This window comes from Eleutherodactylus coqui, chromosome 5 (assembly GCF_035609145.1).
Source record: "Eleutherodactylus coqui strain aEleCoq1 chromosome 5, aEleCoq1.hap1, whole genome shotgun sequence".
NCBI classification, from domain to species: Eukaryota; Metazoa; Chordata; class Amphibia; order Anura; family Eleutherodactylidae; genus Eleutherodactylus; species Eleutherodactylus coqui.
The window spans coordinates 5,226,488-5,252,624 of record NC_089841.1 but is presented as its reverse complement, the minus strand read 5'-3'; the positions used below and the strand labels follow the sequence as shown (position 1 = coordinate 5,252,624).

The following is a 26,137-nucleotide window of genomic DNA, read 5'->3' as shown; positions in this document are numbered from 1 at the left end:
CATACAGGAGGGCATGGAGGCTCTAGTAACCCTGTTGTACCACCTCTAGCTTGGATACAAGATGTGATACAGGCAGGCATGGAGGCTTTAGTACCCTGTTGTACCGCCTCTAGCTTGGATACAAGATGTGATACAGGTGGGCATGAAAGCTGTAGTACCCTGTTGTACCGCCTCTTGCTTGGATATAAGATGTGATACGGCGGGCATGGAGACTAGACAGCATCACGTATTTCTCTCTCTCCGCTGTAAGGAACATACAGGATGCAGATTATGGAGGGGCAAGGTCAGGGGTCACAGCCTCCGATTACAGCAGTGGGGAGTGACAGTGACATTCTTGATGGTGTGGAGTTGCTCCCTAGCTGCAGGCTGAGGATATAGGGGCCCTATTACTGTAAGGGCCACAACTGGGGGTGCTGTTAATATCGGGGTCACAATTACTAGTTGCATCCACTAGAATAATGGAGGTAAAGACGTAAATTGTGATAAGCCACGCCCCTAACCACACCCACTACTCATTGGCGCCAACCTTAGTAGTTCATGCTTGCAGACATGTAGCGAGCTCCAGCTGGGGCCGCATTCTCACAAGGGGCGGGTCCGTAATAAAAGGCGGCACGGTTGTCCTTTGCAATATATAATTTTATTGAAACGTCTTAAATAAGCTCGGTATATATTACTCGCATTCTTTTTGGGTACCATCATCAAAATAATACAATAAAAATCAAAGAAAATGAAGACAAATCGGCAGTGCGCGGCCGTGCGAGGTCCGGGCCGCGGGATGCAGAACGGAAACCTTATATACAGTGGGGGAGGGGATTACTGAAAACCCGAACTTCAAAGAAAGAACGGGCTGCAAAATGTCAAAGATTCAAGAGCGAAAACGGTGGGGATTCCTCTGATCAACGCAACGCGCAATTGTAGAGCCCTTAATAGTCAAAGGCGGAAATGTCAGATGATGGGTGCGGCCCAGCGCCCAGGAGATACCCCAATCTTTTCATGGGGTGACCGTCTGCTACACCCGTTCAGCTGGGGACTGAAGCCCTTGTTTCAGTGCTACAAATGGGGGTCAACAAGCCTCTAGGAAAATGGGATCCGAGCAGATTGTGGGGCTCGGCCTCTGGGGAGGCTGGGGTGTCACTGGTTGCATAGAGGGGAACTTTGTCTGCCGCCTTAATATTGCTCTTTAAGCGGTTGATCATCGGAGGTCTGCTGCCCAGGTAGCCCACACCAATCAGATGTTCTCTTGTTGGAGCAGGAAGCAGACAGCTCCATTACTACTATAGTGGCCTAGCTTGGTATTGCATGCACAGCTCCCACTAAAATGAATAGGAACCTGGCCTGCAATACCCAGTCTGGCCACCACAGCAGGAAGGGAGCTCTTTGCTTCCTGCACAAATCAGCTCAGTGCCTGAGTGCATCAGCCCAGAAAACAGTTGATCAATGGGGTCCCAGGTGGCAAACCTTCACCAACCTAATATAGATGACCTATCCCATGGATAGGCCATCAATGCTCTACAACCACACAATCAGGACATTTCCATAGAGCCACCCATGACTCTCCAGGTGATCGATACCCATGTCTATAAGACCAAAAGGAGTAGAAACGCGCAAATAAGTATTCCGTCTGGACCCTCCGGGTACGTGGAGCAGATCTGACAGAGTTTGCAGTGCTTTTCAATTGCACAAAGCAGCAGAGTGAATGGTGGAGAACAAAAACCAAAGTCGCAGAAGGTTCTTGAGAATGCCCTACACCATGCGGGGGTCAGTGTTACACACATTGAGGTAGTGTAAAGCAGTGTGAACTAGAAGTGACGATGACACTGGCATTCAGGGGGTAGATGGGGAGGGGTAATGGGGGATTAAGTGCTTAAAGGGGTTATCCAGCTGTAAACTATCAATGGCCTATGCTTTGGTCAAGCCATCAGTAGCAGATAGCAAGAGTCCTTTAATCAGCTGTTCACCAGCTTGTTGTGCACATTCACTCCACTAATTTCTGCAGGAAGTAGACAGCGCCATTCCCACAGCAGTGGTCAGGCTTGGTATTGCAGGTCATTCACTTCAATGAGAATTTTGCCTGTAATACCAAGACTGACCACTGCAATGAGAATGGAGCTGTTTGCTTCCTGCAGAATTTAGCTCAGTATACAAGCACAGTGTTCCCTTGAACACCCGATTGGTAGGAGTCGCAGGCGCTAGACCTCCGCTGCTATACTATTGATCTATCCTGCAGATAGGCCATCAATAGTTTGAAACTAGACAACATTTAAGTTTCCCAAAAGTGTCAGTAGCATTACCAGGACAAAGAAAAAGTGCTGATCACTGATAAAGGACCAGGTCATCACCACCAGAGCAAAGCTGTTCTATAACTTCAGTGATGGGACGTAAAGTGCGTCACGCTGGAACCTGCAGGGGGCGACAAGGTTCAATGTGGGATAAAGTGCTTGCTTTGGCGATAATACAGTGAAAAACGAAAAAAAAAATGGGGGATTGGAGACAAGATTGTCAGAAGTGATGAAGATCCCGGGTAGGTGGATGCTCTGCAGCCGCAGGTCTGATAAGGATCCCGGGTAGGCGGATGCTCTGCAGCCGCAGGTCTGATAAGGATCCCGGGTAGGTGGATGCTCTGCAGCCGCAGGTCTGATAAGGATCCCTGGTAGGTGCATGCTCTGCAGGCGCAGGTCTGATAAGGATCCCTGGTAGGTGCATGCTCTGCAGCCGCAGGTCTGATAAGGATCCTGGGTAGGTGGATGCTCTGCAGCCGCAGGTCTGATGAAGATCCCGGGTAGGTCTCGCATCCAGAACTGCATTCACTAATCTACCCATCTTGCTTGCACCCACCGCACACTTCTCAGATGCCCCCTGCTAGTTCAGTGTGTGTTAAGCGGATTCTCTGCTGCAGTGCATTGTGGGAAACGTAGTGTTCACAACTGGTGCTGCACAGTAGTCTAATGTAATATGTAAGCGCGTTAGTCATGGGGCCGGGGGCAGGCAGCCCCATGTCCGTATCAGCGACCCCATCCTCCCACTGTCTTTTCAAGTACATTTAACCAAGTGTCCCCATTCCTCATGTGATGTGGGGGCAGCGATCACCTGCCCACGGGTAGCAGCATATTCTAGCGTTATGGAGATGCCGGGCGCTGCATGGCACAAGTCACTCCCCAATAAATCAGCAGAAGCATGGCTGCTTCCTGCAGGTGATGTTAACCGGTAACCCATGAGCTCTGCTTTAAGACCTGATATACAGCAACAGAGCCCCTGTATACTCCACTTAGGTTCACGCCAACCACTGTTAGTTAGATTACCTTGCATGACTTGCAAACTGTGTTGTCCAAGACGAGCTGCTGCTGCAACGTACTGTCCAAGACGAGCTGCTGCAGCTGCAAGGTACTGTCCAAAACGAGCTGCTGCAGCTGCAAGGTACCGTACAAGACAATCTGCTGCCGCAACGTACTGGACAAGACGAGCTGCTGCCGCAACGTACTGTCCAAGACGAGCTGCTGCTGCAACGTACTGTCCAAGACGAGCTGCTGCTGCAACGTACTGTCCAAGACGAGCTGCTGCTGCAACGTACTGTCCAAGACGAGCTGCTGCTGCAACGTACTGTCCAAGACGAGCTGCTGCCGCAACGTACTGTCCAAGACGAGCTGCTGCTGCAACGAGGTCTAGACAGGTTGTGGGGAGTTCCACCTGGCCAGATGGCCGCACTGTTCTGGGGAATCATCATACAGTAACATAGCTCTGCAGAGTTCTAGACATTTCTATGTATTGTGGGCTCACGAACCTGCAGACTGCATGCCATCCACTTCCACCATTTTCGTACGACATGAAAACTTATAGCATGGATGGACGGGGAGCTGCTAGACATAAATATACCCAGAGGACCAAGAGATTGTAGCCAAGCTTGTGCATCACACGCTGAGGACTTTTTTTTTAATATAACAAACCATTTTTTGTTCTGTCTTCGCTTGTCTGCACCGCTAGTAGCTAAAGCAGAGTGCAAAGGCCGGGCAAAGACGTGAATCGGAGCGAATGACCACTCCAACGTATGTAAACAAAGCCGCCACAGCCGGCACCCCTCGGTACAGAACTGGTGTTGTCGGTACATGCGAGCACAACTAAGTCTGTGCTTCTGGCAGCTTCCTACTGGGTCCTGGTCGGGGAGTGCTCAGCCTCGGCGCTGGGTTAATGAGTCCTCGGCTGGCCTCACAGTTCAGGTTCTGATAGCGGGATGTGTCTGGGGGTGATCTTCGACATACTGATATAAAACTAAAACCCCCCAAACAGCAGGCGGGACAGGATACGGTCTCCTCGTGGTCCAGGACAGAGCTGGAGGACGCGTGGAGAGGAGCCATGCTGCCGCTCTCTGCCCCTTCACAGCCAAGACCAGGCAAGCTTCCTTCCCATAGATTACCCTCCAGAGAACCCAACGGATGTGGATTGAGCAGTCCGACCCACCGGATGGGCCTGCTGCTGACTACATTGTTGTTGTCTGCGAGGCTCGCCCCGTTCGGAGAACTTTGTGGCTCTAGTTGCCACGTGCTGACTGGAGGGGAAGGGGAACGGGAAGACGAAGGTGTGGAAGATGACGAGGAGTGAGGAGGAGAGGAAGAGGCAAGGAGAGAACTGTTAGTGTGTAAGTGTGGCGGCCGTCTGCAGAAAGTATTCTCTTCGGTGCTGTCAGGACTGCTTGAGCAATCCATGGGTTCGCCAGTACCGGGGTAGTCCGGCTCCGGATGACTCCCCGATGATGCCGAATTGGGTTTCCACTTTCTGTTACAGTTCTTGGATCCATCTGGAGGTTTTAAATCTCCTGAAGCAGAAAGATTTCCGGGGAAGTGATCGCTCTTCCACTCGTAAACAGTGGTGGGAGCATCGATGATTTCCTGCCCCTGTGGCTCAATCTCTTCACATAAAGGGCTTCTTGCAGTCTTGCCTCCATTAGAGTGTATAACGCCCCCTTCTGTAGTCTCCTTAATGTAGTCCATAAGTGTCTCGCTGAGAATTTGCCCATCAGAATGCTGCATTGTTCTCCATTCCGGTCCGGGAGGTTCAGTGCTGCTGTTTAAAGTCCAGTCTTTGTCCAACAGAGGGCCGGAAATCCCATTGGACTGCAGATTTTTTGGAGATTTCCCACTTATTGACAGATTAGTGGGTGAGTTCTCCATGGACAGAGAGCTTGGAAAATCGTCTGGTATGAAGCCATTGACTGTCCTGGTGTCTCTGCAGTCTGTCTCTACAGAACCTAAGGTAGGTGTGTGCCAGAAGTCAGCGCTCTCTCCTTTATCTCGATGGCCCCTTTGGACTGGGGTGGTAACAGGGCACGGACTCCCTTTACGCACAACTTCAGGTGAGGAAGGAAGGGATCGGCATCGTCTTGGCCTTGTCAACAAGTCAGAAAAGTCACACTGGGCGTCCACCATGGGCTCAGGAGTAACTGGGCTGCTCAACTGGTAGGACATTGGTGGGGGGAGGTCAAAGGTTAGTGAGATCACGGATTTGCTTGGGGTATCATAGAGTTTGATTCTTCCACCTTTAAGATCTTCTCGCTGAGAGAAAGGATTGAAGTGAGCTGGAGCATCAGGTAACAGGTCTGTGTGGCGACCATGAGAACGGAGGGCTAGTGGCGCCTGAGGAGAGAACATGTCGGATTGACTCCGAGACAGGCGCTGGTCTGGTGGGGCAGGGAGATCCCAGGTTCGCTTGTTATTATCGTCACGTTCAGAACATCTTCCTTTACCTATAAAGTAGAAAACCTTGTTGTAACATTATAATAGACGATGTTCGTGGATTGGGGAGGTGCCAGCAGCCTCTAGGGGTACAGGGCACACCTTAAGAACAATCCTGTAGAGTATGAGGTTGGGCACTGTCCTATAGGTCAACCTAAGCGGAGGGTAAATCATGGCGATAACTGCGGAGTGGAGTCAATGTATAATGCGCAGTAGAGGGTAAGTCATGCAGGTTGGTTTTTAGTCATTTCGGCCATTCACCTCCATAATTAGCATCTCAACTTAGCCTTGTTGCTTTATCTAAGGGGAGCAATAAATTCCACCCCCCTTTTACTAGGTATGTACTGCTAACTCCAGCTGCCTAGTTAATGCAGTCTAAATAGCCACTCCCAGCTTCACACCTACTTCACTCCCTCTCCGCTCACACCTCTTCTGGTCACTCTGCCCTCCACAACTCTTCTGACCCTCCCCCCACGCACCTCCTACCGATCCCTCTCTCCTCCAAACCTCCTCCGGCCCCTCTCCCCTCCACACCTTCTCCAATTCCTCTCCCCCCCAACACCTTCTCCAGTCCCTCTCCCATCCACACCTCCTCTGGTCTCTCTTCCCTCCACACCCCCTCCGGTCCCTCTCCCCTCCACACCTTCTCCAGTCCCTCTCCCCTCCACACCTCCCCAAGTCCCTCTCCCCTCCACACCTCCTCCGGTCCCTTTCCTCTCGACACCTCCTCCAGCTCCTTTCCCCTCCACACCTCCTCCGGTTCCTTTCCCCTCCACCCCTCCTGCGCTCTCACTTCGCTTGCACCTTCTTCGGTCACTTTCACCTCCACACCTTCTCCACTCCCTCTCCCCTCGCACCTCTTCCAGTCACTCTCCCCTCTACACCTCCTCCGGTCCCTCTCCCCTCGCACCTCCTACCGAACCCTCTACCCTCGCACCTCCAACCGGTCCCTCTCCCCTCGCACCTCCTACCGGTCCCTCTCCCCTCGCACCTCCTACCGGTCCCTCTCCCCTCGCACCTCCTACCGGTCCCTCTCCCCTCGCACCTCCTCCAGGCCCCCTGCCCTCCACACCTCCTCCAGTCCCACGCACCTCCGACCGATCCCTCTCCCCTCCACACCTCCTCCGGCCCCTCTCCCCTCCACACCTCCTCTGGTTCCTTTCCCCTGCTCACCTCCTTCGCTCCCTCTGCTGGCACCTCCTCTGCTCTCTGTTCACTTGCATCTTCTCTGGTCACTTTCCCCTCCACACCTTCACCACTCCATCTCTTTTAACACCTTCTCCGCTCCCTCTCCCCTTCACACCTCCTACCGATCGCTCTCCCTTCAACACCTCCTCCGCTCCTTCTCCCCTCCACACCTACTCAGCTCCCTCTCCCCTACATACCCCCCTTCTCCCCTCCTCTACTACCTCTCCCTTCCACGGCTCCTCCGCTACCTCTCCCCTCAACACCTCCTCCAGACCTCCTCCGCTACCCCTCCCCTCCACACCTCCTCTGGTCCCTCTACCGTCCACACCTCCTCTGCTCCCTCTCCCCTCCACACCTCCTACGGGTCCCTCTCTCCTCCTCCGCTCTCACTTCGCTTGCATCTTCTCCGGTCACTTTCCCCTCCACACCTTCTCCGTTCCCTCTCCCCTTGCACCTCTTCCAGTCACTCTCCCCTCTACACCTCCTCTGGTCCCTCTCCCCTCGCACATCCTACCGGTCCCTCTCCCCTCGCACCTCCTACCAGTTACTCTGCCGTCCACACCTCCTCCGGTCCCTCTGCCCTCCACACCTCCTCCGTTACCTCTCCCCTCCACACCTCCTCCGTTACCTCTCCCCTCCACACCTCCTCCGTTACCTCTCCCCTCCACACCCCCTCTGCTCCCTCTCCCCTCCACACCTCCTCCGTTACCTCTCCCCTCCACACCTCCTCCGTTACCTCTCCCCTCCACACCTCCTCAGGTCCCTCTGCCCTCCACACCTCCTCAGGTCCCTCTGCCCTCCACACCTCCTCCGGTCCCTCTGCCCTCCACACCTCCTCCGGTCCCTCTTCCCACACACCTGCTACCGATCCCTCTCTCCTCCACACCTCCTCCGTTACCTCTTCCCTCCACACCTCCTCCGTTACCTCTCCCCTCTACACCTCCTCCGTTACCTCTCCCTTCCACACCTCCTTCGCTTCCTCTCCCCTCCACACCTCCTCCGCTCCCTCTCCCCTCCACACCCCCTCCGGTCCCTCTCTCCTCCACACCCCCTCCGGTCCCTCTCCCCTCCACACCCCCTCCGCTCTCTCCCCTCCACACCCCCTCCGCTCCCTCTCCCCTCCACACCCCCTCCACTCCCTCTCCCCTCCACACTTCCTCCGGTCCCTTTCCTCTCGACACCTCCTCCAGTTCCTTTCCCCTCCACACCTCCTCCGGTCCTTCTCCCCTCCACACCTTCTCCAGTCCCTTTCCTCTCGACACCTCCTCCAGTTCCTTTCCCCTCCACACCTCCTCCGCTTCCTTTTCCCTCCACACCCACTTCAATCGCACCTCATTTGGGTCCCTATCTGCTCCACCCCTCCTCCGCTCTCACTTCGCTCGCATCTTCTTCGGTCACTTTCTCCTCCACACCTTCTCCGCTCCCTCTCCCCTCGCACCTCTTCCAGTCACTCTCCCCTCTACACCTCCTCCGGTCCCTCTCCCCTCGCACCTCCTACCGGTCCCTCTCCCCTCGCACCTCCCACCGGTCCCTCTCCCCTCGCACCTCCCACCGGTCCCTCTCCCCTCGCACCTCCCACCGGTCCCTCTCCCCTCGCACCTCCCACCGGTCCCTCTCCCCTCGCACCTCCTACCAGTCCCTCTCCCCTTCTACCGGTCCCTCTGCCCTCCACACCTCCTCTGGTCCCTCTCCCCACGCACCTCTGACCGATCCCTCTCCCCTCCACACCACCTCTGGCCCCTCTCCCCTCCACTGGTTCCCTCCACCTATTCCTGTCCCTCTCCCATCCACACCTCTGACCGATCCCTCTCCCCTCCACACCACCTCTGGCCCCTCTCCCCTCCACACCTCCTCTGGTTCCCTCCACCTCTTCCTGTCCCTCTCCCCTCCACACCTCCTACGGGTCCCTCTCTCCTCCTCCGCTCTCACTTCGCTTGCATCTTCTCCGGTCACTTTCCCCTCCACACCTTATCCGCTCCCTCTCCCCTTGCACCTCTTCCAGTCACTCTCCCCTCTACACCTCCTCTGGTCCCTCTCCCCTCGCACATCCTACCGGTCCCTCTCCCCCCGCACCTCCTACCAGTTACTCTGCCCTCCACACCTCCTCCGGTCCCTCTGCCCTCCACACCTCCTCCGGTCCCTCTCCCCACACACCTGCTACCGATCCCTCTCTCCTCCACACCTCCTCCGTTACCTCTTCCCTCCACAACTCCTCCGTTACCTGTCCCTTCTACACCTCCTCCGTTACCTCTCCCCTCCACACCTCCTTCGTTACCTCTCCCCTCCACACCTCCTCCGCTACCTCTCCCCTCCACACCTCCTCCGCTACCTCTCCCCTCCACACCTCCTCCGTTACCTCTCCCCTCCACACCTCCTCCGTTACCTCTCCCCTCCACACCCCCTCCGTTACCTCTCCCCTCCACACCTCCTCTGTTACCTCTCCCCTCCACACCTCCTCTGTTACCTCTCCCCTCCACACCTCCTCCGTTACCTCTCCCCTCCACACCTCCTCAGGTCCCTCTGCCCTCCACACCTCCTCCGTTCCCTCTGCCCTCCACACCTCCTCCGGTCCCTCTGCCCTCCACACCTCCTCCGGTCCCTCTTCCCACACACCTGCTACCGATCCCTCTCTCCTCCACACCTCCTCCGTTACCTCTTCCCTCCACACCTCCTCCGTTACCTCTCCCCTCTACACCTCCTCCGTTACCTCTCCCTTCCACACCTCCTTCGCTTCCTCTCCCCTCCACACCTCCTCCGCACCCTCTCCCCTCCACACCCCCTCTGGTCCCTCTGCCCTCCACACCTCCTCCAGGCCCCCTGCCCTCCACACCTCCTCCAGGCCCCCTGCCCTCCACACCTCCTCCGGTCCCTCTCCCCACGCACCTCCGACCGATCCCTCTCCCCTCCACACCAACTCCGGCCCCTCTCCCCTTCACACCTTCCCCGACCCCTCTCCCTTCCCCGACCCCTCTCCCCTCCACACCTCCTCTGGCCCCTTTCCCCTCCACACCTCCTCTGGCCCCTTTCCCCTCCACACCTCCCCCGGTTCCTCTCCCCTCCACACCCCCTCTGGTTCCTTTCCCCTGCACACCTCCTTCGCTCCCTCTGCTGGCACCTCCTCTGCTCTCTGTTCACTTGCATCTTCTCTGGTCACTTTCCCCTCCACACCTTCACCACTCCATCTCTTTTAACACCTTCTCCCCTCCCTCTCCCCTTCACACCTCCTACCGATCGCTCTCCCTTCAACACCTCCTCCGCTCCTTCTCCCCTCCACACCTACTCCGCTCCCTCTCCCCTCCATACCCCCCTTCTCCCCTCCACACCTCCTCTACTCCCTCTCCCTTCCACGGCTCCTCCGCTACCTCTCCCCTCCACACCTCCTCCAGACCTCCTCCGCTACCCCTCCCCTCCACACCTCCTCTGGTCCCTCTACCCTCCACACCTCCTCTGCTCCCCTCCACACTCCTCTGCTCCCCTCCACACTCCTCTGCTCCCTCTCCCCTCCACACCTCCCCGGTCCCTCTCCCCTCCACACCTCCTCCGGTCCCTCTCCCCTCCACACCTCCTCCGGTCCCTCTCCCCTCCACACCTCCTCCGGTCCCTCTCCCCTCCACATCTCCTCCGGTCCTTCTCCTCTCCACACCTCCTCCGGTCCCTCTCCCCTCCACACCTCCTCCGGTCCCTCTCCCCTCCACACCTCCTCCGGTCCCTCTCCCCTCCACACCTCCTCCGGTCCCTCTCCCCTCCACACCTCCTCCGGTCCCTCTCCCCTCCACACCTCCTCCGGTCCCTCTCCCCTCCACACCTCCTCCGGTCCCTCTCCCCTCCACACCTCCTCCGGTCCCTCTCCCCTCCACACCTCCTCCGGTCCCTCTCCCCTCCACACCTCCTCTGCTCCCTCTCCCCTCCACACCTCCTCCGCTCCCTCGCACCTTCTTCCGGTCTGTCTCCACTCGCACCTCCTCCAGTCCCTCTCCCCTCCACACCTCCTCCACTCCCTCTCCTATCCACACCTTCTCCAGTCCCTCTCCCCTCCACACCCCCTCCGATCCCTCTCCCCTCGACACCTCCTCCGGTCCCTCCCCCTCCACACCTCCTCCGGTCCCTTTCCTCTCGACACCTCCTCCAGCTCCTTTCCCCTCCACACCTCCTCCGGTTCCTTTCCCCTCCACCCCTCCTGCGCTCTCACTTCGCTTGCACCTTCTTCGGTCACTTTCACCTCCACACCTTCTCCACTCCCTCTCCCCTCGCACCTCTTCCAGTCACTCTCCCCTCTACACCTCCTCCGGTCCCTCTCCCCTCGCACCTCCTACCGAACCCTCTACCCTCGCACCTCCAACCGGTCCCTCTCCCCTCGCACCTCCTACCGGTCCCTCTCCCCTCGCACCTCCTACCGGTCCCTCTCCCCTCGCACCTCCTACCGGTCCCTCTCCCCTCGCACCTCCTACCGGTCCCTCTCCCCTCGCACCTCCTCCAGGCCCCCTGCCCTCCACACCTCCTCCAGTCCCACGCACCTCCGACCGATCCCTCTCCCCTCCACACCTCCTCCGGCCCCTCTCCCCTCCACACCTCCTCTGGTTCCTTTCCCCTGCTCACCTCCTTCGCTCCCTCTGCTGGCACCTCCTCTGCTCTCTGTTCACTTGCATCTTCTCTGGTCACTTTCCCCTCCACACCTTCACCACTCCATCTCTTTTAACACCTTCTCCGCTCCCTCTCCCCTTCACACCTCCTACCGATCGCTCTCCCTTCAACACCTCCTCCGCTCCTTCTCCCCTCCACACCTACTCAGCTCCCTCTCCCCTACATACCCCCCTTCTCCCCTCCTCTACTACCTCTCCCTTCCACGGCTCCTCCGCTACCTCTCCCCTCAACACCTCCTCCAGACCTCCTCCGCTACCCCTCCCCTCCACACCTCCTCTGGTCCCTCTACCGTCCACACCTCCTCTGCTCCCTCTCCCCTCCACACCTCCTACGGGTCCCTCTCTCCTCCTCCGCTCTCACTTCGCTTGCATCTTCTCCGGTCACTTTCCCCTCCACACCTTCTCCGTTCCCTCTCCCCTTGCACCTCTTCCAGTCACTCTCCCCTCTACACCTCCTCTGGTCCCTCTCCCCTCGCACATCCTACCGGTCCCTCTCCCCTCGCACCTCCTACCAGTTACTCTGCCGTCCACACCTCCTCCGGTCCCTCTGCCCTCCACACCTCCTCCGTTACCTCTCCCCTCCACACCTCCTCCGTTACCTCTCCCCTCCACACCTCCTCCGTTACCTCTCCCCTCCACACCCCCTCTGCTCCCTCTCCCCTCCACACCTCCTCCGTTACCTCTCCCCTCCACACCTCCTCCGTTACCTCTCCCCTCCACACCTCCTCAGGTCCCTCTGCCCTCCACACCTCCTCAGGTCCCTCTGCCCTCCACACCTCCTCCGGTCCCTCTGCCCTCCACACCTCCTCCGGTCCCTCTTCCCACACACCTGCTACCGATCCCTCTCTCCTCCACACCTCCTCCGTTACCTCTTCCCTCCACACCTCCTCCGTTACCTCTCCCCTCTACACCTCCTCCGTTACCTCTCCCTTCCACACCTCCTTCGCTTCCTCTCCCCTCCACACCTCCTCCGCTCCCTCTCCCCTCCACACCCCCTCCGGTCCCTCTCTCCTCCACACCCCCTCCGGTCCCTCTCCCCTCCACACCCCCTCCGCTCTCTCCCCTCCACACCCCCTCCGCTCCCTCTCCCCTCCACACCCCCTCCACTCCCTCTCCCCTCCACACTTCCTCCGGTCCCTTTCCTCTCGACACCTCCTCCAGTTCCTTTCCCCTCCACACCTCCTCCGGTCCTTCTCCCCTCCACACCTTCTCCAGTCCCTTTCCTCTCGACACCTCCTCCAGTTCCTTTCCCCTCCACACCTCCTCCGCTTCCTTTTCCCTCCACACCCACTTCAATCGCACCTCATTTGGGTCCCTATCTGCTCCACCCCTCCTCCGCTCTCACTTCGCTCGCATCTTCTTCGGTCACTTTCTCCTCCACACCTTCTCCGCTCCCTCTCCCCTCGCACCTCTTCCAGTCACTCTCCCCTCTACACCTCCTCCGGTCCCTCTCCCCTCGCACCTCCTACCGGTCCCTCTCCCCTCGCACCTCCCACCGGTCCCTCTCCCCTCGCACCTCCCACCGGTCCCTCTCCCCTCGCACCTCCCACCGGTCCCTCTCCCCTCGCACCTCCCACCGGTCCCTCTCCCCTCGCACCTCCCACCGGTCCCTCTCCCCTCGCACCTCCTACCAGTCCCTCTCCCCTTCTACCGGTCCCTCTGCCCTCCACACCTCCTCTGGTCCCTCTCCCCACGCACCTCTGACCGATCCCTCTCCCCTCCACACCACCTCTGGCCCCTCTCCCCTCCACACCTCCTCTGGTTCCCTCCACCTATTCCTGTCCCTCTCCCATCCACACCTCTGACCGATCCCTCTCCCCTCCACACCACCTCTGGCCCCTCTCCCCTCCACACCTCCTCTGGTTCCCTCCACCTCTTCCTGTCCCTCTCCCCTCCACACCTCCTACGGGTCCCTCTCTCCTCCTCCGCTCTCACTTCGCTTGCATCTTCTCCGGTCACTTTCCCCTCCACACCTTATCCGCTCCCTCTCCCCTTGCACCTCTTCCAGTCACTCTCCCCTCTACACCTCCTCTGGTCCCTCTCCCCTCGCACATCCTACCGGTCCCTCTCCCCCCGCACCTCCTACCAGTTACTCTGCCCTCCACACCTCCTCCGGTCCCTCTGCCCTCCACACCTCCTCCGGTCCCTCTCCCCACACACCTGCTACCGATCCCTCTCTCCTCCACACCTCCTCCGTTACCTCTTCCCTCCACAACTCCTCCGTTACCTCTCCCTTCTACACCTCCTCCGTTACCTCTCCCCTCCACACCTCCTTCGTTACCTCTCCCCTCCACACCTCCTCCGCTACCTCTCCCCTCCACACCTCCTCCGCTACCTCTCCCCTCCACACCTCCTCCGTTACCTCTCCCCTCCACACCTCCTCCGTTACCTCTCCCCTCCACACCTCCTCCGTTACCTCTCCCCTCCACACCCCCTCCGTTACCTCTCCCCTCCACACCTCCTCCGTTACCTCTCCCCTCCACACCTCCTCCGTTACCTCTCCCCTCCACACCTCCTCAGGTCCCTCTGCCCTCCACACCTCCTCCGTTCCCTCTGCCCTCTACACCTCCTTCGGTCCCTCTGCCCTCCACACCTCCTCCGGTCCCTCTTCCCACACACCTGCTACCGATCCCTCTCTCCTCCACACCTCCTCCGTTACCTCTTCCCTCCACACCTCCTCCGTTACCTCTCCCCTCTACACCTCCTCCGTTACCTCTCCCTTCCACACCTCCTTCGCTTCCTCTCCCCTCCACACCTCCTCCGCTTCCTTTTCCCTCCACACCCACTTCAATCGCACCTCATTTGGGTCCCTATCCCCTCCACCCCTCCTCCGCTCTCACTTCGCTCGCATCTTCTTCGGTCACTTTCTCCTCCACACCTTCTCCGCTCCCTCTCCCCTCGCACCTCTTCCAGTCACTCTCCCCTCTACACCTCCTCCGGTCCCTCTCCCCTCGCACCTCCTACCGGTCCCTCTCCCCTCGCACCTCCCACCGGTCCCTCTCCCCTCGCACCTCCCACCGGTCCCTCTCCCCTCGCACCTCCCACCGGTCCCTCTCCCCTCGCACCTCCCACCGGTCCCTCTCCCCTCGCACCTCCCACCGGTCCCTCTCCCCTCGCACCTCCCACCGATCCCTCTCCCCTCGCACCTCCCACCGGTCCCTCTCCCCTCGCACCTCCCACCGGTCCCTCTCCCCTCGCACCTCCCACCGGTCCCTCTCCCCTCGCACCTCCTACCAGTCCCTCTCCCCTTCTACCGGTCCCTCTGCCCTCCACACCTCCTCTGGTCCCTCTCCCCACGCACCTCTGACCGATCCCTCTCCCCTCCACACCACCTCTGGCCCCTCTCCCCTCCACACCTCCTCTGGTTCCCTCCACCTATTCCTGTCCCTCTCCCATCCACACCTCTGACCGATCCCTCTCCCCTCCACACCACCTCTGGCCCCTCTCCCCTCCACACCTCCTCTGGTTCCCTCCACCTCTTCCTGTCCCTCTCCCCTCCACACCTCCTACGGGTCCCTCTCTCCTCCTCCGCTCTCACTTCGCTTGCATCTTCTCCGGTCACTTTCCCCTCCACACCTTATCCGCTCCCTCTCCCCTTGCACCTCTTCCAGTCACTCTCCCCTCTACACCTCCTCTGGTCCCTCTCCCCTCGCACATCCTACCGGTCCCTCTCCCCCCGCACCTCCTACCAGTTACTCTGCCCTCCACACCTCCTCCGATCCCTCTGCCCTCCACACCTCCTCCGGTCCCTCTCCCCACACACCTGCTACCGATCCCTCTCTCCTCCACACCTCCTCCGTTACCTCTTCCCTCCACAACTCCTCCGTTACCTCTCCCTTCTACACCTCCTCCGTTACCTCTCCCCTCCACACCTCCTTCGTTACCTCTCCCCTCCACACCTCCTCCGCTACCTCTCCCCTCCACACCTCCTCCGCTACCTCTCCCCTCCACACCTCCTCCGTTACCTCTCCCCTCCACACCTCCTCCGTTACCTCTCCCCTCCACACCCCCTCCGTTACCTCTCCCCTCCACACCTCCTCTGTTACCTCTCCCCTCCACACCTCCTCTGTTACCTCTCCCCTCCACACCTCCTCCGTTACCTCTCCCCTCCACACCTCCTCAGGTCCCTCTGCCCTCCACACCTCCTCCGTTCCCTCTGCCCTCCACACCTCCTCCGGTCCCTCTGCCCTCCACACCTCCTCCGGTCCCTCTTCCCACACACCTGCTACCGATCCCTCTCTCCTCCACACCTCCTCCGTTACCTCTTCCCTCCACACCTCCTCCGTTACCTCTCCCCTCTACACCTCCTCCGTTACCTCTCCCTTCCACACCTCCTTCGCTTCCTCTCCCCTCCACACCTCCTCTACTCCCTCTCCCTTCCACGGCTCCTCCGCTACCTCTCCCCTCCACACCTCCTCCAGACCTCCTCCGCTACCCCTCCCCTCCACACCTCCTCTGGTCCCTCTACCCTCCACACCTCCTCTGCTCCCCTCCACACTCCTCTGCTCCCCTCCACACTCCTCTGCTCCCTCTCCCCTCCACACCTCCCCGGTCCCTCTCCCCTCCACACCTCCTCCGGTCCCTCTCCCCTCCACACCTCCTCCGGTCCCTCTCCCCTCCACACCTCCTCCGGTCCCTCTCCCCTCCACATCTCCTCCGGTCCTTCTCCCCTCCACACCTCCTCCGGTCCCTCTCCCCTCCACACCTCCTCCGGTCCCTCTCCCCTCCACACCTCCTCCGGTCCCTCTCCCCTCCACACCTCCTCCGGTCCCTCTCCCCTCCACACCTCCTCCGGTCCCTCTCCCCTCCACACCTCCTCCGGTCCCTCTCCCCTCCACACCTCCTCTGCTCCCTCTCCCCTCCACACCTCCTCCGCTCCCTCGCACCTTCTTCCGGTCTGTCTCCACTCGCACCTCCTCCAGTCCCTCTCCCCTCCACACCTCCTCCACTCCCTCTCCTATCCACACCTTCTCCAGTCCCTCTCCCCTCCACACCCCCTCCGATCCCTCTCCCCTCGACACCTCCTCCGGTCCCTCCCCCTCCACACCTCCTCCGGTCCCTTTCCTCTCGACACCTCCTCCAGCTCCTTTCCCCTCCACACCTCCTCCGGTTCCTTTCCCCTCCACCCCTCCTGCGCTCTCACTTCGCTTGCACCTTCTTCGGTCACTTTCACCTCCACACCTTCTCCACTCCCTCTCCCCTCGCACCTCTTCCAGTCACTCTCCCCTCTACACCTCCTCCGGTCCCTCTCCCCTCGCACCTCCTACCGAACCCTCTACCCTCGCACCTCCAACCGGTCCCTCTCCCCTCGCACCTCCTACCGGTCCCTCTCCCCTCGCACCTCCTACCGGTCCCTCTCCCCTCGCACCTCCTACCGGTCCCTCTCCCCTCGCACCTCCTCCAGGCCCCCTGCCCTCCACACCTCCTCCAGTCCCACGCACCTCCGACCGATCCCTCTCCCCTCCACACCTCCTCCGGCCCCTCTCCCCTCCACACCTCCTCTGGTTCCTTTCCCCTGCTCACCTCCTTCGCTCCCTCTGCTGGCACCTCCTCTGCTCTCTGTTCACTTGCATCTTCTCTGGTCACTTTCCCCTCCACACCTTCACCACTCCATCTCTTTTAACACCTTCTCCGCTCCCTCTCCCCTTCACACCTCCTACCGATCGCTCTCCCTTCAACACCTCCTCCGCTCCTTCTCCCCTCCACACCTACTCAGCTCCCTCTCCCCTACATACCCCCCTTCTCCCCTCCTCTACTACCTCTCCCTTCCACGGCTCCTCCGCTACCTCTCCCCTCAACACCTCCTCCAGACCTCCTCCGCTACCCCTCCCCTCCACACCTCCTCTGGTCCCTCTACCGTCCACACCTCCTCTGCTCCCTCTCCCCTCCACACCTCCTACGGGTCCCTCTCTCCTCCTCCGCTCTCACTTCGCTTGCATCTTCTCCGGTCACTTTCCCCTCCACACCTTCTCCGTTCCCTCTCCCCTTGCACCTCTTCCAGTCACTCTCCCCTCTACACCTCCTCTGGTCCCTCTCCCCTCGCACATCCTACCGGTCCCTCTCCCCTCGCACCTCCTACCAGTTACTCTGCCGTCCACACCTCCTCCGGTCCCTCTGCCCTCCACACCTCCTCCGTTACCTCTCCCCTCCACACCTCCTCCGTTACCTCTCCCCTCCACACCTCCTCCGTTACCTCTCCCCTCCACACCCCCTCTGCTCCCTCTCCCCTCCACACCTCCTCCGTTACCTCTCCCCTCCACACCTCCTCCGTTACCTCTCCCCTCCACACCTCCTCAGGTCCCTCTGCCCTCCACACCTCCTCAGGTCCCTCTGCCCTCCACACCTCCTCCGGTCCCTCTGCCCTCCACACCTCCTCCGGTCCCTCTTCCCACACACCTGCTACCGATCCCTCTCTCCTCCACACCTCCTCCGTTACCATTTCCCTCCACACCTCCTCCGTTACCTCTCCCCTCTACACCTCCTCCGTTACCTCTCCCTTCCACACCTCCTTCGCTTCCTCTCCCCTTCACACCTCCTCCGCTCCCTCTCCCCTCCACACCCCCTCCGGTCCCTCTCTCCTCCACACCCCCTCCGGTCCCTCTCCCCTCCACACCCCCTCCGCTCTCTCCCCTCCACACCCCCTCCGCTCCCTCTCCCCTCCACACCCCCTCCACTCCCTCTCCCCTCCACACTTCCTCCGGTCCCTTTCCTCTCGACACCTCCTCCAGTTCCTTTCCCCTCCACACCTCCTCCGGTCCTTCTCCCCTCCACACCTTCTCCAGTCCCTTTCCTCTCGACACCTCCTCCAGTTCCTTTCCCCTCCACACCTCCTCCGCTTCCTTTTCCCTCCACACCCACTTCAATCGCACCTCATTTGGGTCCCTATCTGCTCCACCCCTCCTCCGCTCTCACTTCGCTCGCATCTTCTTCGGTCACTTTCTCCTCCACACCTTCTCCGCTCCCTCTCCCCTCGCACCTCTTCCAGTCACTCTCCCCTCTACACCTCCTCCGGTCCCTCTCCCCTCGCACCTCCTACCGGTCCCTCTCCCCTCGCACCTCCCACCGGTCCCTCTCCCCTCGCACCTCCCACCGGTCCCTCTCCCCTCGCACCTCCCACCGGTCCCTCTCCCCTCGCACCTCCCACCGGTCCCTCTCCCCTCGCACCTCCCACCGGTCCCTCTCCCCTCGCACCTCCCACCGGTCCCTCTCCCCTCGCACCTCCTACCAGTCCCTCTCCCCTTCTACCGGTCCCTCTGCCCTCCACACCTCCTCTGGTCCCTCTCCCCACGCACCTCTGACCGATCCCTCTCCCCTCCACACCACCTCTGGCCCCTCTCCCCTCCACACCTCCTCTGGTTCCCTCCACCTATTCCTGTCCCTCTCCCATCCACACCTCTGACCGATCCCTCTCCCCTCCACACCACCTCTGGCCCCTCTCCCCTCCACACCTCCTCTGGTTCCCTCCACCTCTTCCTGTCCCTCTCCCCTCCACACCTCCTACGGGTCCCTCTCTCCTCCTCCGCTCTCACTTCGCTTGCATCTTCTCCGGTCACTTTCCCCTCCACACCTTATCCGCTCCCTCTCCCCTTGCACCTCTTCCAGTCACTCTCCCCTCTACACCTCCTCTGGTCCCTCTCCCCTCGCACATCCTACCGGTCCCTCTCCCCCCGCACCTCCTACCAGTTACTCTGCCCTCCACACCTCCTCCGGTCCCTCTGCCCTCCACACCTCCTCCGGTCCCTCTCCCCACACACCTGCTACCGATCCCTCTCTCCTCCACACCTCCTCCGTTACCTCTTCCCTCCACAACTCCTCCGTTACCTGTCCCTTCTACACCTCCTCCGTTACCTCTCCCCTCCACACCTCCTTCGTTACCTCTCCCCTCCACACCTCCTCCGCTACCTCTCCCCTCCACACCTCCTCCGCTACCTCTCCCCTCCACACCTCCTCCGTTACCTCTCCCCTCCACACCTCCTCCGTTACCTCTCCCCTCCACACCCCCTCCGTTACCTCTCCCCTCCACACCTCCTCTGTTACCTCTCCCCTCCACACCTCCTCTGTTACCTCTCCCCTCCACACCTCCTCCGTTACCTCTCCCCTCCACACCTCCTCAGGTCCCTCTGCCCTCCACACCTCCTCCGTTCCCTCTGCCCTCCACACCTCCTCCGGTCCCTCTGCCCTCCACACCTCCTCCGGTCCCTCTTCCCACACACCTGCTACCGATCCCTCTCTCCTCCACACCTCCTCCGTTACCTCTTCCCTCCACACCTCCTCCGTTACCTCTCCCCTCTACACCTCCTCCGTTACCTCTCCCTTCCACACCTCCTTCGCTTCCTCTCCCCTCCACACCTCCTCCGCACCCTCTCCCCTCCACACCCCCTCTGGTCCCTCTGCCCTCCACACCTCCTCCAGGCCCCCTGCCCTCCACACCTCCTCCAGGCCCCCTGCCCTCCACACCTCCTCCGGTCCCTCTCCCCACGCACCTCCGACCGATCCCTCTCCCCTCCACACCAACTCCGGCCCCTCTCCCCTTCACACCTTCCCCGACCCCTCTCCCTTCCCCGACCCCTCTCCCCTCCACACCTCCTCTGGCCCCTTTCCCCTCCACACCTCCTCTGGCCCCTTTCCCCTCCACACCTCCCCCGGTTCCTCTCCCCTCCACACCCCCTCTGGTTCCTTTCCCCTGCACACCTCCTTCGCTCCCTCTGCTGGCACCTCCTCTGCTCTCTGTTCACTTGCATCTTCTCTGGTCACTTTCCCCTCCACACCTTCACCACTCCATCTCTTTTAACACCTTCTCCCCTCCCTCTCCCCTTCACACCTCCTACCGATCGCTCTCCCTTCAACACCTCCTCCGCTCCTTCTCCCCTCCACACCTACTCCGCTCCCTCTCCCCTCCATACCCCCCTTCTCCCCTCCACACCTCCTCTACTCCCTCTCCCTTCCACGGCTCCTCCGCTACCTCTCCCCTCCACACCTCCTCCAGACCTCCTCCGCTACCCCTCCCCTCCACACCTCCTCTGGTCCCTCTACCCTCCACACCTCCTCTGCTCCCCTCCACACTCCTCTGCTCCCCTCCACACTCCTCTGCTCCCTCTCCCCTCCACACCTCCCCGGTCCCTCTCCCCTCCACACCTCCTCCGGTCCCTCTCCCCTCCACACCCCCTCCGCTCTCTCCCCTCCACACCCCCTCCGCTCCCTCTCCCCTCCACACCCCCTCCACTCCCTCTCCCCTCCACACTTCCTCCGGTCCCTTTCCTCTCGACACCTCCTCCAGTTCCTTTCCCCTCCACACCTCCTCCGGTCCTTCTCCCCTCCACACCTTCTCCAGTCCCTTTCCTCTCGACACCTCCTCCAGTTCCTTTCCCCTCCACACCTCCTCCGCTTCCTTTTCCCTCCACACCCACTTCAATCGCACCTCATTTGGGTCCCTATCTGCTCCACCCCTCCTCCGCTCTCACTTCGCTCGCATCTTCTTCGGTCACTTTCTCCTCCACACCTTCTCCGCTCCCTCTCCCCTCGCACCTCTTCCAGTCACTCTCCCCTCTACACCTCCTCCGGTCCCTCTCCCCTCGCACCTCCTACCGGTCCCTCTCCCCTCGCACCTCCCACCGGTCCCTCTCCCCTCGCACCTCCCACCGGTCCCTCTCCCCTCGCACCTCCCACCGGTCCCTCTCCCCTCGCACCTCCCACCGGTCCCTCTCCCCTCGCACCTCCCACCGGTCCCTCTCCCCTCGCACCTCCCACCGGTCCCTCTCCCCTCGCACCTCCTACCAGTCCCTCTCCCCTTCTACCGGTCCCTCTGCCCTCCACACCTCCTCTGGTCCCTCTCCCCACGCACCTCTGACCGATCCCTCTCCCCTCCACACCACCTCTGGCCCCTCTCCCCTCCACACCTCCTCTGGTTCCCTCCACCTATTCCTGTCCCTCTCCCATCCACACCTCTGACCGATCCCTCTCCCCTCCACACCACCTCTGGCCCCTCTCCCCTCCACACCTCCTCTGGTTCCCTCCACCTCTTCCTGTCCCTCTCCCCTCCACACCTCCTACGGGTCCCTCTCTCCTCCTCCGCTCTCACTTCGCTTGCATCTTCTCCGGTCACTTTCCCCTCCACACCTTATCCGCTCCCTCTCCCCTTGCACCTCTTCCAGTCACTCTCCCCTCTACACCTCCTCTGGTCCCTCTCCCCTCGCACATCCTACCGGTCCCTCTCCCCCCGCACCTCCTACCAGTTACTCTGCCCTCCACACCTCCTCCGGTCCCTCTGCCCTCCACACCTCCTCCGGTCCCTCTCCCCACACACCTGCTACCGATCCCTCTCTCCTCCACACCTCCTCCGTTACCTCTTCCCTCCACAACTCCTCCGTTACCTCTCCCTTCTACACCTCCTCCGTTACCTCTCCCCTCCACACCTCCTTCGTTACCTCTCCCCTCCACACCTCCTCCGCTACCTCTCCCCTCCACACCTCCTCCGCTACCTCTCCCCTCCACACCTCCTCCGTTACCTCTCCCCTCCACACCTCCTCCGTTACCTCTCCCCTCCACACCTCCTCCGTTACCTCTCCCCTCCACACCCCCTCCGTTACCTCTCCCCTCCACACCTCCTCCGTTACCTCTCCCCTCCACACCTCCTCCGTTACCTCTCCCCTCCACACCTCCTCAGGTCCCTCTGCCCTCCACACCTCCTCCGTTCCCTCTGCCCTCTACACCTCCTTCGGTCCCTCTGCCCTCCACACCTCCTCCGGTCCCTCTTCCCACACACCTGCTACCGATCCCTCTCTCCTCCACACCTCCTCCGTTACCTCTTCCCTCCACACCTCCTCCGTTACCTCTCCCCTCTACACCTCCTCCGTTACCTCTCCCTTCCACACCTCCTTCGCTTCCTCTCCCCTCCACACCTCCTCCGCTTCCTTTTCCCTCCACACCCACTTCAATCGCACCTCATTTGGGTCCCTATCCCCTCCACCCCTCCTCCGCTCTCACTTCGCTCGCATCTTCTTCGGTCACTTTCTCCTCCACACCTTCTCCGCTCCCTCTCCCCTCGCACCTCTTCCAGTCACTCTCCCCTCTACACCTCCTCCGGTCCCTCTCCCCTCGCACCTCCTACCGGTCCCTCTCCCCTCGCACCTCCCACCGGTCCCTCTCCCCTCGCACCTCCCACCGGTCCCTCTCCCCTCGCACCTCCCACCGGTCCCTCTCCCCTCGCACCTCCCACCGGTCCCTCTCCCCTCGCACCTCCCACCGGTCCCTCTCCCCTTGCACCTCCCACCGATCCCTCTCCCCTCGCACCTCCCACCGGTCCCTCTCCCCTCGCACCTCCCACCGGTCCCTCTCCCCTCGCACCTCCTACCAGTCCCTCTCCCCTTCTACCGGTCCCTCTGCCCTCCACACCTCCTCTGGTCCCTCTCCCCACGCACCTCTGACCGATCCCTCTCCCCTCCACACCACCTCTGGCCCCTCTCCCCTCCACACCTCCTCTGGTTCCCTCCACCTATTCCTGTCCCTCTCCCATCCACACCTCTGACCGATCCCTCTCCCCTCCACACCACCTCTGGCCCCTCTCCCCTCCACACCTCCTCTGGTTCCCTCCACCTCTTCCTGTCCCTCTCCCCTCCACACCTCCTACGGGTCCCTCTCTCCTCCTCCGCTCTCACTTCGCTTGCATCTTCTCCGGTCACTTTCCCCTCCACACCTTATCCGCTCCCTCTCCCCTTGCACCTCTTCCAGTCACTCTCCCCTCTACACCTCCTCTGGTCCCTCTCCCCTCGCACATCCTACCGGTCCCTCTCCCCCCGCACCTCCTACCAGTTACTCTGCCCTCCACACCTCCTCCGGTCCCTCTGCCCTCCACACCTCCTCCGGTCCCTCTCCCCACACACCTGCTACCGATCCCTCTCTCCTCCACACCTCCTCCGTTACCTCTTCCCTCCACAACTCCTCCGTTACCTCTCCCTTCTACACCTCCTCCGTTACCTCTCCCCTCCACACCTCCTTCGTTACCTCTCCCCTCCACACCTCCTCCGCTACCTCTCCCCTCCACACCTCCTCCGCTACCTCTCCCCTCCACACCTCCTCCGCTACCTCTCCCCTCCACACCTCCTCCGTTACCTCTCCCCTCCACACCTCCTCCGTTACCTCTCCCCTCCACACCCCCTCCGTTACCTCTCCCCTCCACACCTCCTCTGTTACCTCTCCCCTCCACACCTCCTCTGTTACTTCTCCCCTCCACACCTCCTCCGTTACCTCTCCCCTCCACACCTCCTCAGGTCCCTCTGCCCTCCACACCTCCTCCGTTCCCTCTGCCCTCCACACCTCCTCCGGTCCCTCTGCCCTCCACACCTCCTCCGGTCCCTCTTCCCACACACCTGCTACCGATCCCTCTCTCCTCCACACCTCCTCCGTTACCTCTTCCCTCCACACCTCCTCCGTTACCTCTCCCCTCTACACCTCCTCCGTTACCTCTCCCTTCCACACCTCCTTCGCTTCCTCTCCCCTCCACACCTCCTCCGCACCCTCTCCCCTCCACACCTCCTCCAGGCCCCCTGCCCTCCACACCTCCTCCAGGCCCCCTGCCCTCCACACCTCCTCCGGTCCCTCTCCCCACGCACCTCCGACCGATCCCTCTCCCCTCCACACCAACTCCGGCCCCTCTCCCCTTCACACCTTCCCCGACCCCTCTCCCTTCCCCGACCCCTCTCCCCTCCACACCTCCTCTGGCCCCTTTCCCCTCCACACCTCCTCTGGCCCCTTTCCCCTCCACACCTCCCCCGGTTCCTCTCCCCTCCACACCCCCTCTGGTTCCTTTCCCCTGCACACCTCCTTCGCTCCCTCTGCTGGCACCTCCTCTGCTCTCTGTTCACTTGCATCTTCTCTGGTCACTTTCCCCTCCACACCTTCACCACTCCATCTCTTTTAACACCTTCTCCCCTCCCTCTCCCCTTCACACCTCCTACCGATCGCTCTCCCTTCAACACCTCCTCCGCCCCTTCTCCCCTCCACACCTACTCCGCTCCCTCTCCCCTCCATACCCCCCTTCTCCCCTCCACACCTCCTCTACTCCCTCTCCCTTCCACGGCTCCTCCGCTACCTCCCCCCTCCACACCTCCTCCAGACCTCCTCCACACCTCCTCTGGTCCCTCTACCCTCCACACCTCCTCTGCTCCCCTCCACACTCCTCTGCTCCCCTCCACACTCCTCTGCTCCCTCTCCCCTCCACACCTCCCCGGTCCCTCTCCCCTCCACACCTCCTCCGGTCCCTCTCCCCTCCACACCTCCTCCGGTCCCTCTCCCCTCCACACCTCCTCCGGTCCCTCTCCCCTCCACATCTCCTCCGGTCCTTCTCCCCTCCACACCTCCTCCGATCCCTCTCCCCTCCACACCTCCTCCGATCCCTCTCCCCTCCACACCTCCTCCGGTCCCTCTCCCCTCCACACCTCCTCCGGTCCCTCTCCCCTCCACACCTCCTCCGGTCCCTCTCCCCTCCACACCTCCTCCGGTCCCTCTCCCCTCCACACCTCCTCCGGTCCCTCTCCCCTCCACACCTCCTCCGGTCCCTCTCCCCTCCACACCTCCTCCGGTCCCTCTCCCCTCCACACCTCCTCCGATCCCTCTCCCCTCCACACCTCCTCTGCTCCCTCTCCCCTCCACACCTCCTCCGCTCCCTCGCACCTTCTTCCGGTCTGTCTCCACTCGCACCTCCTCCAGTCCCTCTCCCCTCCACACCTCCTCCACTCCCTCTCCTATCCACACCTTCTCCAGTCCCTCTCCCCTCCACACCTTCTCCAGTCCCTCTCCCCTCCACACCTCCCCAAGTCCCTCTCCCCTCCACACCTCCCCCAGTCCCTCTCCCCTCCACACCTCCTCCAGTCCCTCTCCCCTCCACACTTCCTCCAGTCCCTCTCCCCTCCACACCTCCTCCTGTCCCTCTCCCTTCCACACCTCCTCCTGTCCCTCTCCCTTCCACACCTCCTCCAGTCCCTTTCCCCTCCACACCTCCTCCAGTTCCTTTCCCCTCCACACCTCCTCCGGTTCCTCACCCCTCCACACCTCCTCTGGTTCCTCTCCCCTCCACACCTCCTCTGGTTCCTCTCCCCTCCACACCTCCTCTGGTTCCTCTCCCCACCACACCTCCTCTGGTTCTTCTCCCCACCACACCTCCTCTGGTTCTTCTCCCCTCCACACCTCCTACGGGTCCCTCCTCCGCTCTCACTTCGCTCGCATCTTCTTCGGTCACTTTCTCCTCCACACCTTCTCTGCTCCCTCTCCCCTCGCACCTCTTCCAGTCACTCTCCCCTCTACACCTCCTCCGATCCCTCTCCCCTCTCCCGATCCCTCTCCCCTCGCACCTCCTACCGGTCCCTCTCCCCTCGCACCTCCTACCGGTCCCTCTCCCCTCGCACCTCCTCTGCTCCCTCTCCCCACGCACCTCTAACCGATCCCTCTCCCCTCCACACCAGCTCTGGCCCCTCTCCCCTCCACACCACCTCTGGCCCCTCTCCCCTCCACACCTCCTCTGGTTCCCTCCACCTCATCCGGTCACTCTGCCCTCCACACCTCCTACCGGTCCCTCTCCCTTCAACACCTCCT

General features: G+C 61.3%; 1 protein-coding gene across 2 annotated transcripts in view; it reads right to left on the bottom strand.

The window, feature by feature from the left end:
• Positions 1-615: 615 nt before the first annotated feature.
• LOC136627272 (dual specificity testis-specific protein kinase 2-like) overlaps positions 616-26,137 on the bottom strand; it is an 85,890-nt gene continuing 60,368 nt past the window's right edge. For both annotated transcript variants that reach the window (XM_066602244.1, XM_066602245.1), the window contains one exon: positions 616-5,734. In XM_066602244.1, the coding sequence (XP_066458341.1) occupies positions 4,113-5,734 (1,622 nt within the window). In that variant the 3' untranslated portion in view covers positions 616-4,112. The remainder of the gene's footprint in view (positions 5,735-26,137) is intronic.